We start from the raw sequence: 15188 nt of genomic DNA on the forward strand, positions 1-15188 counted from the left end.
TCTGGCACCGCGCAGGGGTCTGTTAAACAACAACCTGGGAGACTTCATAAACACAAGCTCTCAGAAATCACACAGCAGGCGATAATCCGTACTGAAGCTTGTTTCCAAAGAATTAGATCTGAGAGAACTATTTATGGAAATATGAAAGGGAAAAGAAAGTTAAAAAAAACATGTAAGAAATATGTAAACTATTATTTCAAGTTTTCACTGGAATGCCCCCAAGTTTGTATGGAAGCCCATTTCCGGCTTGCAGAAAGACTAAAATAAATAAATATATTATTTATTTTGACTTTATATCTTACAATTTCGATACTGTATCTTTAAATGTTGACTTTATATCTTGCAACTGCTATTTTTATTCTTAATTGCGAATATCTCGTAACTGCGACCCTCACATCGCACAATTGTTATTTAATTCGAAACAATTCTGCTTTTATTTCTTGTGTTCACTACTTTACATTTCAAAAATTTTTCTCATAATTACGAATTTATATCTTGTACTGTCATTACAACGCTCTTGTAATTGCATCTTCACATTTCACAATCATTATTTAATTACAAACACTTTTTTTCTTAAAACTGATTATTTCTAGTGCTGTCAAACGATTAATCGCGATTAATCGCATCCAAAATAAAAGTTTTTGTTTACATAATATATGTGTGTGTACTGTGTATATTAATTATGTATATATAAAGACACAAACATACAGCATATACTGTATATTGAAAATATATACACAAATATTATGTAAACAAAAACTTTTATTTTGGATGCGATTAATCATTTGACAGCACTAATATTTATTTCTCATAATCGTGACTGTGCATTTTACAATTGCAACTTTCCATCCCACAATTGAGACTTTATTTTTTGTGAGGACAAATTCTTGTATTTTCTACTGTACTACAAAACTGTGACTTTATCCCACAAATGTAATTGTGAATTTATATCTCGTAATTGTAACTGTGTTGTAACTGCAACTACACGTCACATAATTGTTATTTAATTTGAAACAATTCCGATTTTCTTTTCTTTAATTGTGACTACTAAAATTGTGACTTTATCCCATAACTGCAACTTTATTTCTTTATTATTTTTTACTATTTCTTATTTTTATCTGTATCTCTTATTTTTTCCTGAGACAGAAAAGGCTACCATAACTTTGTGAATCATAAATTGTGGCAATGGAAAACTTGTGAATCTAATGGAAAAAGTCACAAAGAGTTGGCCTATAACTGGCTGTAATATCAAATCTGCCTGAAGGCGCTGAGGTTAGTTGATGCTGTTGAAGTTATGTCTTCATGACCTCCCTTTACGATTGTCATTTCACAGTCAGGATTACCAAGGATTTGAAATGCAGAATAGTGTTTCCTTGAAACATCATTGGATAACTTGGACAGAACAATCACTTCATCCTGTCTGCACTATTACACATTAATCGCAACAGAACAGGTCTATCAGAGATTACATAAAACTCCACAAATTAGTTATCAATATGAGCATTATAAAGATCAAAGCTGTCTCCAGCGTCCAAAGATTACAAAAGATTGCGCAATACTGGTGGGAAAAATAATGGAGAAAATCTCGACTCACCTTTGCCTTGCTTTATTCATACACAGACAGTTAGATCAAACAATAACCTAACAAAAAATGTTGCTCTCAGGGCCCACCAACTTTTTCATAATACCAAGTGTTTTCTTTGTTACTGATTTAAAGGATTACAGTAGTAGCCATTACAGTTTTTAAAGACCCAGGAACCCACAAACACTTTTTATTTAATTCTTATAAAAATGCTGAAATGTTTTTCAAATGTCCTCCACCCTATTAGCTGCATTTTTTGTTATCATGTTCAGTCTATTTTTGAAGTTCAACTGAATGTCATTAATGTTCCTTACAGTATCACAGAATGACAGTGATAGGGTCTGTGCCAAGAAACATGATGATAAGCCAAATCTCTAATAAAACCCATTTTATTAAGCACAGCTTATAAACTCACCTAATGGACGAAGAGAAATAAAACTTAAACATTTCATCACTTTATCAGCAGTCTACAGTCATTCTTTCAGCTGTTAGTCCTGTGGTGCTGGTGGTCTCGTTCACATTTGTTCTAAAGGAGACACAGGAGGTTCTTGACCTTTTCCTATAATTGCAGATCTTAGATTGCTCACCTCCTGATTAGATCTAGGCTATATATCATTTGCAAAGGTCTAATTAATACCTCTTGAACTTGCTTTTCAGGCTCCCGTAGTGTTCCCGGAAATAACTTTGTATGGAGCAATCATGGAGGGATAATCTACTTTTTTTGTCAGTCTAATCTCAATTTTTTTTTTTTATGCAGCTTACTTTGTACTCAAGACTCATAACATGCTAATGACGCATTTTTCACAGGATTGTAGTTATGCTGCTCTGTTTACCAATTAGTATTTTACAAAATTCCAATGAAGTTGAAAATAAAATTAAAACTTCTTTTTCAATTACTGCCAAATGATAAGTAATTAGCATTAATGAATGATCCTAATGAATGATTCCTAATGCAAAGAGAAGCGAAAGACTTGCAAATTCCAAATTGCACAGTGCAATGCAGTAGAAACAAAAAAAACGGCCCTGCTACTCACGGTTTTAATTAACATATAAGATATTCAAATTCGATAAATGATCTTGAAGAAGAACTCTTATTAAGGTTTTGGATCTTCATACTTTACTGTCCACAAATAGTGAAGCTGCAGATGTCCCTGAGCACCCCGCAGGATTGTGGGTAGCTTCTTTGCGATTCTACTTGGTTGCATTGGTGATAGGTTTGGAGACCAGCAGGTTGCTGAGGGCAGCTGGCTCGAGCAGACATTCGGCCATCACAGGAATCTGGGAGAAGTACTTCCTGGCCAATGCGTGTTTCTGCTTGACGTTACGGATAACTACCACATCGTATGCCTGCAAGTGAAAACAGCGGATATTTGAAGGGTGGAACGAATGGCATTGCTCTCAAGTGGTGGGAGAGACAAATGTGTTCTGTAAATGCATTACATGTAAACACCATCTCTAGAAATGAGATTTGCCAGGTGTACAGTTGATATTCATGATTTTGAAGTTCTGCCAGATGTAATCCTTTATCTTTTTTGACTAAAGCTATAGTTATATATTACATTATTCTGCAAAAGTTTTTTATTTTGCCATTTTATTCTGTAGCTCTACTTGGCACTTAGATTAGTGCAATTTTGCTTGAATATTTAATATTATATCATATCCCAAGGTTAATCATTTCTTTCAGTATGAAAACCATTCAAGAGCAGAAGTGGCCGCAGTACCTTCTCGATGTTCTCCAGTTTGAGATGTGCAGCCGCCTCGTCCTTTGTAAGTAGGATGCAGTTCCATGGGCTCCAGTCCAAATGCTTCTCCCAGCGCACCAGCAGTAAATCGTGAAGGTCTTTCCAGCCACTCAAAGCAGACTGAGCCCCCCACAGCACATCCACCAGGTACCGCAGGTCCTGCTCCTAATGAGGACAGGAAGTGTCTTGAACACAGCATCGACTTGGTGTTCTATTCCTCTTAAAGGTAGACTATGTGATCTTATTCCTGCAATCTCCACCAAAAGAAATTTGACTGATATGTTTAAAATCATGTAGGCTAGCATGAGATTGTAGGCAACTGTAGTCATTTCAGTAACTTAGAAAAAGTTTTTTTCTTTTTATTGTTTGTTACTGTTTTCATATGTAAAAAAGATGTAACTACAATATTGTTGTATTACTGTCATATAGTGTTACATCTCAATAAACAGGTTGTTCAAAAAAAAAAAAAAGTTGTTTTATTCTACTTTAGGGTGGTCCATCCTGATGGTGACAGCCATGTTAAAATCACATGACCAATAGTGTCTTTGACAATTTAATAAACTGAGGCATAATACTTCCATACTCATAGGTTTTAAAGGGTTAGTTCACCCAAAAATGAAAATTCTGTCATTAATCACTCACCCTCATGTTGTTCCAAAACCGTAAGGCCTTTGTTCATCTTTGGAAGCACAAATTAAGATATTTTTGATGAAATCTGAGAGCTTTCAATCTGATCCTCCATAGACCACAATGGAACTACTACGTTCAAGGCCCAGAAAGGTAGTAAGGACATTGTTAAAATAGTCCATGTGACATCAGAGGTTCAACTGTAATGTTATGAGAGGTCACGAGAAAATTTTTGTGTGCAAAGAAAAACAATAACGACTTTATTCAACTATTTCTTCTCTTCCTGGTCAGTCTTCGACACGCATTCATGAGAGTATCACAACGCATGGTTGAACCACTGATGTCACATGGACTATTTTAACGATGTCCTTACTACGTTTCTGGGCCTTGAACGTATCAGTTGCATTGCTGTCTACGCAGGGTCAGAAAGCTCTCGGATTTCATAAATATCTTACTTTGTGTTCTGAAGATGAATGAAGGTCTTACGAGTTTGGAACGACATGAGGGTGCGTAATTAATGACAGAATTATCATTTTTGGGTGAACTATCCCTTTAAGACATGTATCATTTGTTTATATAAACTAATTTCATGTAATGTGTCACAAGTGTAGGAAAAAATGCAGGTTTTGCGAAAACTGACATGGCTCTTTCAATATGCTTGAAATGAATAATGAATGAATAGTTACCTGCAGCAGGTAAGTGATTTTGGCTTCTGGGCTGCACTCGGCCTCAGATTCACGCAAGCACCTGAGAATGTTCTTGTAAAGAGAGAAGTCTTCTCTTCGACGAGCCTCATTGTCTAAATCCATACAGCAGCGACAGAGGCCAACCGAAGATGCGTTTGTTTTCAGAGCAAAGTCAGTGGATGACTGATACTCATTACAGCCACGACACAAATAGATGTTCTTTTTCAGGTCAGCAGGATCCTGAGGCACCTGTGGAGAGCAGGGTAAATAATGGAGTTGGTTTCAAAGAGTGAGATGACCAACCAAAACTTGTTGTATTGAATTGTCTTTAGAACTGGAAGTTGTTTACAGACCTAACAGCTAACATCACACTCACTTTGATGTATTGGGTGAAGTTTTGTTCAGCGTTGTAGTCAAAAACAGCTACTTCGAGCCCAAGACCATAAGGACACAGACTTAAGAACGAAGAACAACGCTATGAACATATGGTCCAAGATGAATAAAATATGGTCTTGGACTCAAGAACCAAGAGCAAGACCAAGACCAAGAAAATATTGTCTAGCACTCAACTCATGGACCAAGACACTGAAAATTTCATCTTGGATTCAGACTCGAGGACGAAGACCAACACCATGAAAGTATGGTCTTGGACTCTAACTCAAGGACCAAGACCATGAAAATATGATTTTGAACTTGGACTCAAGAAGCAGGACCATAAAATACGATCTTGGATTCGGACTCAAGGATCCAGACCATGACAATATAGTCTTGGACTTGGACATGAGGACCAAGACCAAGATATTGTTTCATGTCATGGACATGGGAGCATGTGGACTTGGTCTTAACTCAGACTTGATCCTCTTCTGATCTCTGTCTTGACTCGAACTCGAAAAAGCTAGTTTCGACTACAACATTGCTTTTGCCACATACCTGCAGAAATTTGGACACCTGAGGGTTGAACGCAGGGGTTTTGATGAACTGGAGAAAGAGGGTGGCTATCCTCTTCCTCAACCCCTCCAGGTTGCTCTTTTTAACGCCCCTCATCAGCAGGTCCACCTCCCTGTCAATCAAGTCCACTATATCCTGTGTTAGCTTGCATTTATGTTCCTGTTCACAAGAACATTTTAAAAATGAGACGAGCAAATATATGCTTCTAGAAAAGTGTTTATATTTTGACCATGTTTTGGACTACAGATTTGGAACTGACCTTTACGGTGTGTTTGAGACTGAGAAGCACATCCAGACGTTCGTCATTTGTGAACTGAGCCTGGATGATGCTACTGTACAGGTCTCGCAGCTCCTTGGCTCTGATGGTGAACTGCGTGTCCATCTGTGTCACCTTACCATCAAATGCACGCCATTTCTTTGCTTCTGCACACTGAGAAGAAGTCATACACAATAGTCTTTGCAATTTGCAACTTTTAGTAGAGATTTCTATAAACGATTACAATACATTATATAATAATATATAGAATGATATTATCATTGTATAAACTGTTTTGCACCTATGCAGTTAATTTATAAATTCATATTTATATTAATATAAAATGTATTCAATTCATTAATACATTTCAAGGACATTTTTGTTTGATGAAGCAAAGAGTTCAAAAACCACTTCTATAGAGGAGGTAACAAAACACACTAAAGTCTGCTCTGACTTTTGATCTAGCATATTATCAGTTAGTTATCATAAGCCACTTGTCACAAAGTGACGTTCAACACATTTTATTACACTGACATTTCTACCGGAGCAACATTAAGTTAAGGACACAATGGAGAAAAGTTATGAATCAGCAATCTTCAAAATTCTAAACCAAATTAATCTCCTGCCATGCAGATTTATCATTTATAAAATCCTAATAAAATCCCATTTTAAATGTTTTAATGCAGAATTTAATCTCAGAATTCCTCCTTTAATGCACTGTGAACAAGCAACGGTTTCGTTCTAAGCAATAGTGCATGCTCATGACGAGACAGCCGATTAGCAAAGATAGACACCTTGTTGAGAAAGGCTTGTACGGCCTTATCCTGGTTCCTCGTGCCTGCAGCCATTCTGTGCCGTTCTATGGAGGAGATGAACTGGGTCTCTTGCTCCAGTAGAGCGCACAGTGCTGCCTTTCTCTCCGCACCAGATAAGGTGATATTGATGTGTTCCACTTCCTCTATCCTCCATTCTGACACACACAGATAAAGAATGAGAACCATCACACTAACTTTCATCCAAATCACTGCACACATTACAACACATATATCTCCATCTCAGTAAATATATCATACCAGCTACAATGTAGTCATCTACAAGCGAAGCTATTTAAAGAAATAAAAAAAAATCCATTTTTAAATATTTAAAAATATATAAATATTATTTAACTCATTTGCCACTGAATTTCACAGATAAATTCATTCCAAAAACAATAAATTCAAAAGTAAGATTTTTTTGGTTTTTAAAATAATTATTTTATGCTCACCAAGGCGGCATTTATTTAATTAAAAATACAGTAGAAACCCTAATATTGTGAAACATTATTACAACTGAAAATAACCGTTTTCTGCTTTAATATATTTCAAAATGTAATTTATTTCTGTGATGCAAAGCTGAATTTTCAGCATCATTACTCCAGTCTTCAGTGTCACGTGATCCTTCATCCTGATTTGCTGCTCAAGAAACATTTCTTATTATTATCAATGTGTTGCTTAATAATTTTGTGGAAACACATTTTTTCTATTCTGATTAATAGAAAGTTGGGGGGGGGGGGAACATTTATTTGAAATATAATTTTTTGTAACATTATAAATGTCTTTACTCTCCATTTTTTATCAATCTAATCATGCATCCTTGCTGCATAAAAGTATTACATTATTTTAAAAATAAATAAATAAATTAAAACTAACTAACCACAAACTATAATGATGGAAAACAGTATTTAAAAATATTTTACTTCAAAAAAAGAGGTCAGTCCGTGAAGGGACTGAAATGAATCAGTCAATAATTTATTATAGCCGGTTCATTTGCATGAACCGACTGAACCCACCTATTGACTAAAAAGCTGCACACATACATATAATACGACCAAACAAGCATTAGCTCATAAAAGCTATTATGAGAGCAGCTAAGCTATTGACATCTTACTGAAAATTGTAGTTAAAGCTGATGTTGTTGTTTTTTTCTAGGCTAAAATACAAATGAATGCGCAAAGTCAAATATAAGTAATTTGCTGTCTATATCAGTGGTTCAAGGATTTACAGGAAGATCTCTTATTAAAATAAAGTAATTATTTTTGCAATTCAGTTTGGTCGTTCTAGTGGTGCAGAAAATTTACTCGTCACATTTGAGTTAGTAGCATTGCTACTTGTCGTTAGTTACTACACAAACACTCACTTACTCACTTTTCAAGGCATTATAAAGCAGATCAAAGTCTGCCTTTGACTCCGGATTCATCCTGCGGAGATATTCATCTCTGATCTGCTGCTCTTTCTCCTCTTTCTTCCTTCTCTTTTCATTTTCCAGCCATGCCAGATGCTGCTCTTTAGCCTGTCTCAAGCTGTCTCTGAAACACTTGGCTAGCCAGCACCTGACATATGACTGTAGTGTAATGACCTGAGGAAAACATACATACATACAAGCATTTGTCATGAACAGCGAAAGCAAAGAATGAGCGCAATTCCCTCTCAACCCCTCCAAACACACGTACAGCTCTCAGTCTCTTGCTGTGATACTCTCCTGCAGTGATGTAAGTCCCTGGTGTGATGAGTTTGTCCTCCATGTTGGACACATAACAGCCGATTTTGGTCATCTGAGTTGAGGCGTTCTTGGAGCACTGCTGATCCTGGTTCTTCAACTCAACCGTCTGTTTAAAGGGAAAAGAAAATTGGAAGTATGCACTGCAACCGGATTTGAAGCTACACTGTGCATTTATTTGATCAAAAATACAGTACAAATAGTAATATTATAATATTTTATTATGATGTAAAATAACTGTTTTCTATGTTAAAATATTTTAAAATATTTATTCCTGTGATGCAAAGCTGAACTTTCAGCATCATTTCTCCAGTATTCAGTGTCACATGATCCTGAAATCATTCTAATATGCTGATTTAGTGCTCAAGAAACATTTATTATTATTACAGTTGTTCTGCTTAAAATATTTGTGGAAACTATCACATATTTTTTCAAGATACTTTGGTAAATAGAAATTTCAAAACATAATTTAAACAGCATCTTAAATCTTTTGTAATATTATAAATGTCTTTACTGTCACTTTTAAATAATATATTGTCTCCTTGTTGAATAAAAGTATTAATTTATTCAAAAGTGTTTTATTGCTTCTATTTATTCTGTGAAAACACATTCATTTGTTCATTCATTCATAAATAAATAAATAAAACAAAACAAACAACATACAAAATAAATGTACTAATAACTGATTTGGATAACAAAAGAATAAAGTATGTTTTGTTCTGGCCAACAAGTTATATTTGTGGTCAATAATATTGTGATTTTGGCCAAATTTTATAATCTGTTTAAGAATTTCTTTTTTTTATTTATTTTTTTATTCAATTGTCTTGACATTATAATGCAAGCCAAAGTTTTATAAATCACTATATATATGAATAGTAAGTTTTGGAAGTTTTTATTAAAGATTCACTCATTTTGTGTGTGTGTGTGTGTGTGTGTGTGTGTGTGTGTTTTATAAACAATAAACAATGGATACATAATTAAAACATAAGGGTTCATTTTTATACACATTTTTCTAAATATTTTAATATATAATATTACAATTTGTGCAATAATATTACAATACAATATATTTTAAATATTATATATAACATATATTTTATATACAATATATTTTACAACAATATTACAATATATTTTAAATATTATATATAATATATATTTTATATACAATATGTGACCCTGGACCACAAAACCAGTCATAAGGGTCAATTTTTCGAAATTGAGATTTATAGATCATCTGAAAGCTGAATAAATAAGCTTTCCATTGATGTATGTTTTGTTATGATAGATAGGACAATGTTTGCTCGAGATACAACTATTTGAAAATCTGGAATCTGAGGGTGCAAAAAATCTAAATTATGACAAAATCGCCTTTAAAGTTGTCCAAATGAAGTTCTTAGCAATGCATATTACTAATCAAAAATTAAGTTTTGATATATTTATGGTAGGAAATTTACAAAATATCTTCATGGAACATGATCTTTACTTAATGTCCTTATGATTTTTGGCATAAAAGAAAAATCAGTAATTTTGACCCATACAATGTATTTTTAGCTATTGCTACAAATATACCCCAGCGACTTAAGACTGGTTTTGTGGTCCAGGGTCACATATATTTTATATAGAATTTAGGGCCAGATTTACTAAACAGGGCAAATTAGTGTGAAAGCGCAATTCCAAAACAGCGCCGATGGGCATGGAAATTTCTGCGGGTGATTTACTGACAACACGCAAAAAAAAAAAAAAAGACGTAACGACCAACGCAATATACCAAGCACGGCACAAATTAGCATCAGGATATGTTCGGATAATGTGTTCCTCTGGCATTCCAAATAAATTCAAAAATCCTCTCCCTTCTACCATGTGCTCTCTATTCTCTGCGGTGCCTCCTCCTAGCAAGAATAATTGCAGCCAATTCAAGCGCAAAATAGTTTGACATGCTTTTTTTGGCCGTTAAATAATGGCGCAAATACCAGTAATTTGACGAGTGCAAACGTTAGTAAAACGCGTTGCATGATTCATTTGAATACTCTACTCCCATAAATTTTTGCATCTGTCATTGACTCAGGGGTTTGGCATAGTGGAAATCAGCATCCAAAACTTCAATTATCCACTTTATAGTGTGTATTGTGTGTGTGTGTGTGTGCACACCTGTGTATCCCTGCTGAACATCTCAACACCCTTGTCAGGCCTCTTCTTAGGCATCGTCTGTACAGCAGCATGATGATACTCCGCCTTGGTCACTTTATGACAGTATCCTCCCAGAAACGCCTTCCCTCGAGTGGCTCTTTCAATCTCCACCACCACATCCTGATACGAGTCTGTGTCTTCAAGCAAGCAATTTGTCAAAAAGGCTTGTCTATCATCATGACGCACTACATGCAGCTGTAACCTTGTTTGTACCTGTTTGCACCCTGACAGTGATGACATCCGGCATGTTGTACTCCTGCAGTGGTTTGACTGGTCTCATGGGGTAATTCTCGGGGTCTAGTGAGCTCATCTCAAATTGGACCATCCCATGAGGCTGCACACCAATGTCCATCAGCGTCTGGTCATCATCCACACTTTTTTCTAGAAATAAATAACTAAAAATTATCAGCGAGAATTGGCAACATTATAGGTTAAATAAATAATTGGGACATTTTTTTTCTAAGTCATCTCAATGGCAAAAAGTGTCCTGATTTACCTGAATTCACCTCTACAGTATGCATGTAATCTTTTATTCTCAGAAATGTCTGAATTTTCCACAATTTCTCCTGCGAAGGACACTTTCGAATATCTTTTGTGTCTTACCATCTAGAGTGATTTGTATGATGTCTGATGGGACCCTCAGCTCTGAGCTGAAGTGTTTTTTCAGATCCAGGATTGTGAGGCCAATAGTGAAGGCCACCGTTATCATATGCCTCTCTGGCATCAGCAGGATCTTAACTGGAGAAACAAGAAACCCACATGCATTAGAAATATAAATATTCATATGAATATACAAAATAGTAAATGGAAAAGAGAATGTGTTGAATATTTATTTGTTTGTTTGTTTGTTTTTTTCAAAAACACTGAGATGGTACCATGGCATATTAATGGAATTAATGGTAACACCGTTTTTTTTTTTACCATGGTCCTGAATGATTACCATAGTATACCATTGTATTTACTTGGTATTCCAAGCCAGTGTTATTTTGGCATTATTTATATATCATTATAGTTTGTATTAATATTTTGAATAAACATTTATATTTATATTTTCAGTTTTCATGTTAATTTTTTATAATTTAGTGTTTTTAAATCAGTTTTTTTTTGTACAACCCGAATTACGGAAACGTTGGGACTTTTTTTAAATTTGAATAAAATGAAAACTAAAAGACTTTCGAATCACATGAGCCAATATTTTATTCACAATAGAACATAGAGAACATAACAAATGTTTAAATGGAGAAATTTTGCACTTTTATCCACTAAATGAGCTCATTTCAAATTTGATGCCTGCTACAGGTCTCAAAAAAGTTGGCACGGGGGCGACAAAGGGCTGAAAAAGCAAGAAATTTTGAAAAGATTCAGCTGGGAGAACATCTAGCAACTAATTAAGTTAATTGACATCAGGGCCCGTATTCACAAAACATTTTATCTTACCACTAAGAGTTCTCCTAAATAGCAGTAAAAGATTTTAACTAAGAGTTTTCTCTTAAAACCTATTCACAAAGCTGCTGAGACAAACTTTTACTAAGGAATAGAGAGAAGTCTTAAGCTCAGAGTGAGGGTGGGGTTGACCTCGTTGCTATGGATGATGACAGCATGCTTACTAACTATGCACACAGTGATTGGCTGATAGGAGAGGGGAGGGGTCTCTGTCAGAGATTTATTCATAGAAATATTGCAGAGCGCAATTTTATGTTGCCATATTCAAATAAAGGTTTAAAAAATTAATAATTTAATTGCTACATTCAAATAAAGATTTTAAAATGCAGGCTAAGTATATGTTTATGTTCAGGTAATTGTCAGCCTGTATGCTTCTCGTAAAATAAATAAATAAATAAATAAAATTGTGAATATGCATATAAAAAGCCTTTTAATTAACAGAGTAGATTAATCATGGCTGATAGTAAGACATGCAAATGTAAAAGAAAACTGGACACAATAATAGCTGTTACTTCTTGATCAACTGGTTAATGAAAAGGATATAATCAAATGAAAATTTGGAGTTGGAATAACCTCCAAAACCTAAAAGTGATACCTTTTTAAAAGCTCATTATCGTCAAATGTTTATATTCTGAGGCAGATTGCTGGCAACAGCCATTTTAGGATAGTTGGAGTTGGTCTTAGTGACTTAGGAGTCCTCTTCACTACTCCTAACATTTCACAGATTTAGGAGCTAGTTTTAGTGCTAAAACGCTTTGTGAAATACTCTTAGAGCAAAAATTTAGGAGTCCTAAATTTAGGACTGACACGCCCACTATTTTTAAGATTTTCTCCTAAATTGGCAAGTTATGAGCTACTTTTAGCCTTAAGATGTTTCGTGAATACGGCCCCTGGTCTGTAACATGATTAGCTATAAAAGGGATGTCTTAGAGAGGCAGAGGCTCTCCAATCTGTGAAAGAGTGCATAAAAAGATTGTGGAATACTTTAAAAACAATGTTCCTCAACGTCAAATTGCAAAGGCTTTGCAAATCTCATCATCTACAGTGCATAACATCATCAAAAGATTCAGAGAAACTGGAGAAATCTCTGTGCGTAAGGGACAAGGCCGAAGACCTTAGTTGGATGCCCGTGGTCTTTGGGCCCTCAGACGACACTGCATCACTCATCGGCATGATTCTGTCATTGACATTACTAAATGGGCCCAAGAATACTTCCAGAAACCACTGTCGGTAAACACAATCTGCCATGCCATCTGCAGATGCCAACTAAAGCTCTATCATGCAAAAAGGAAGCCATATGTGAACACGGTCCAGAAGCGCTGTTGTGTCCTGTGGGCCAAGGCTCATTTAAAATGGACTGTTTCAAATTGGAAAAGTGTTTTATGGTCCGACGAGTCCAAATTTGACATTCTTGTTGGAAATCACGGACGCCATATCCTCCAGGCTAAAGAGGAAGGAGACCTTCCAGCGTGTTATCAGCGTTCAGTTCAAAAGCCAGCATCTTTGATGGTATGGGGGTGCATAAGTGCATACGGTGTGGGCAGCTTGCATGTTTTGGAAGGCATTATGAATGCTGAAAGGTATATAAAGGTTTTAGAGCAACATATGCTCCCCTCCAGACGACGTATATTGCAGGACAATGCAAAACCATGTACTGCAGCTATTACAACAGCATGGCTTCGTAGTAGAAGAATCCGGGTGCTGAATTGGCCTGCCTGCAGTCCAGATCTTTCACCTATAGAGAACATTTGGTGCATCATTAAATGAAAAATACATCAAAAGACGACCACAAACTCTTCAGCAGCTGGAAACTATATCAGGCAAGAATGGGACCAAATTCCAACACCAAAACTCCAGAAACTCATAACCTCGATGACCAGACGTCTTCAAACTGTTTTGAAAAGAAGAGGAGATGCTACACCATAGTAAACATGCCCCTGTCCCAACTATTTTGAGACCTGTAGCAGGCATCAACTTTTTTAAAAATGAGCTAATTCTGTGCATAAAATTGTACAATTTGTCCGTTTAAACATTTGTTATGTTATCTATGTTCTACTGTGAATAAAATAATGGCTCATGTGATTTTAAATTCTTTTAGTTTGCATTTTATTCAAATTTAAAAAATGTCCCAACATTTCCAGAATTCAGGTTGTATTTCTATTCAGGCTTCACTTATTTTTTTATTTTATTTTTTTCATTTTTTTTATTTTATGTATTTACAATAGATACATTTATAAGTTTTTCACATAATATTTACATTTTTTTCTGCTTTAATTTAATTAAAATGTTTTTCATATTTTTAGTTAACGATTATAACAAGCTATGTCAAGGAATACTAGGGTATTACCATATGGCCAAAACATTATTTTTTATTTAGGTGCATGTTAGAAAACATGGTATTGCCAAGATACCACGGTAATACCAGAGTATTTTTTGCAAGTGTGTATTACTGGGGTAAATTATGTTTCACCAGTTGCTGTAGAGCTTCCGACATCACTGGATGAAAGTGTCTGGTTGGATTCACTTCCTTGTTGGGTTATTTCGTCTTGGTCTTTAATTAATTCCGTGATATTTTCTTCTTGTAAAAGCACGTCTGTGGCTGTACAGACGTCCACTTTGATTTCGTGCGTGGATTCATCGTCGTCTTCATGAACTTCAGTCTCTGTCTGAATGACTTCTCGTGACATGCTTTGCTCCGCGGCGCATCTGGCTTCAGGACTCACAGTTTCACACTCCGGCTCTGACATAGCAAATTTCTCACACCTGAACGCTTAAAACACACAGTTCAATCATAACACGATTTCATCTGATATTTTTGGAAGAAATATGACGGCGAAATTTTTATTAACGTTCAAAATAAATGAGTCGAGCCTAGGTTTACACTGACTTGAAATTGTTTGACTGCTGCTATGGTAACCATGGTGCCACTAGGGATGTCCGATTCGCGAATGAGTCATTCTCTTGAGCCGATTCTTTTTAAAGGTTCAGTCGAACCGATTCGCAAAGCGTTTGTAATCGTAATGACTTCGAATTAAAAAAAAATGATAAAGATGGTTAATTGGTTAATTACCCTTACAAAACGGATCTTCATAAATTATTAGTATATACATGTAACCATGGTATTTACTGGGTTACCCTACGGTATTATACATTCAAAAAAAACATTGTAGGCTTACCAT

The 15188-nt window shown here is 35.4% G+C and overlaps 1 protein-coding gene across 2 annotated transcripts; it reads right to left on the reverse strand.

The window, feature by feature from the left end:
• Positions 1-1110: 1110 nt before the first annotated feature.
• iqub (IQ motif and ubiquitin domain containing) lies at positions 1111-14975 on the reverse strand. Of its 2 annotated transcripts, none has more exons than XM_058766378.1 (12): positions 14480-14975; positions 11170-11304; positions 10780-10947; positions 10528-10697; positions 8330-8485; positions 8025-8235; positions 6636-6811; positions 5845-6015; positions 5568-5744; positions 4638-4886; positions 3304-3489; positions 1111-2929 (listed from the first exon to the last, which is right to left on the reverse strand). In XM_058766378.1, the coding sequence occupies exons 1-12, from the start codon at positions 14754-14756 to the stop codon at positions 2774-2776; spliced, it is 2232 nt and encodes a 743-aa protein (XP_058622361.1). In that variant the 5' UTR covers positions 14757-14975; the 3' UTR covers positions 1111-2773. The 2 variants fall into 2 exon arrangements, with proteins under 2 accessions (XP_058622361.1, XP_058622360.1); XM_058766377.1 differs by having other exon boundaries at positions 1113-2929; positions 10528-10703; positions 14480-14971.
• Between the last annotated feature and the right edge of the window lie 213 nt (positions 14976-15188).

The sequence above is a fragment of the Onychostoma macrolepis genome, chromosome 25 (assembly GCF_012432095.1).
Source record: "Onychostoma macrolepis isolate SWU-2019 chromosome 25, ASM1243209v1, whole genome shotgun sequence".
Taxonomy (NCBI): domain Eukaryota; kingdom Metazoa; phylum Chordata; class Actinopteri; order Cypriniformes; family Cyprinidae; genus Onychostoma; species Onychostoma macrolepis.

Bases quoted from the DNA above. Each gene is read 5' to 3' on its own strand.
- iqub (XM_058766377.1), bottom strand. From the start codon at position 14,756: ATGTCAGAGCCGGAGTGTGAAACTGTGAGTCCTGAAGCCAGATGCGCC. The intron at 11,305-14,479 runs GTGAAACATAAT...TTGTTTCTCCAG, and splicing joins CGGAAGCTCTACAGCAACTG to TTAAGATCCTGCTGATGCCA. The intron at 2,930-3,303 runs GTACTGCGGCCA...TTTCACTTGCAG, and splicing joins AACTGGAGAACATCGAGAAG to GCATACGATGTGGTAGTTAT.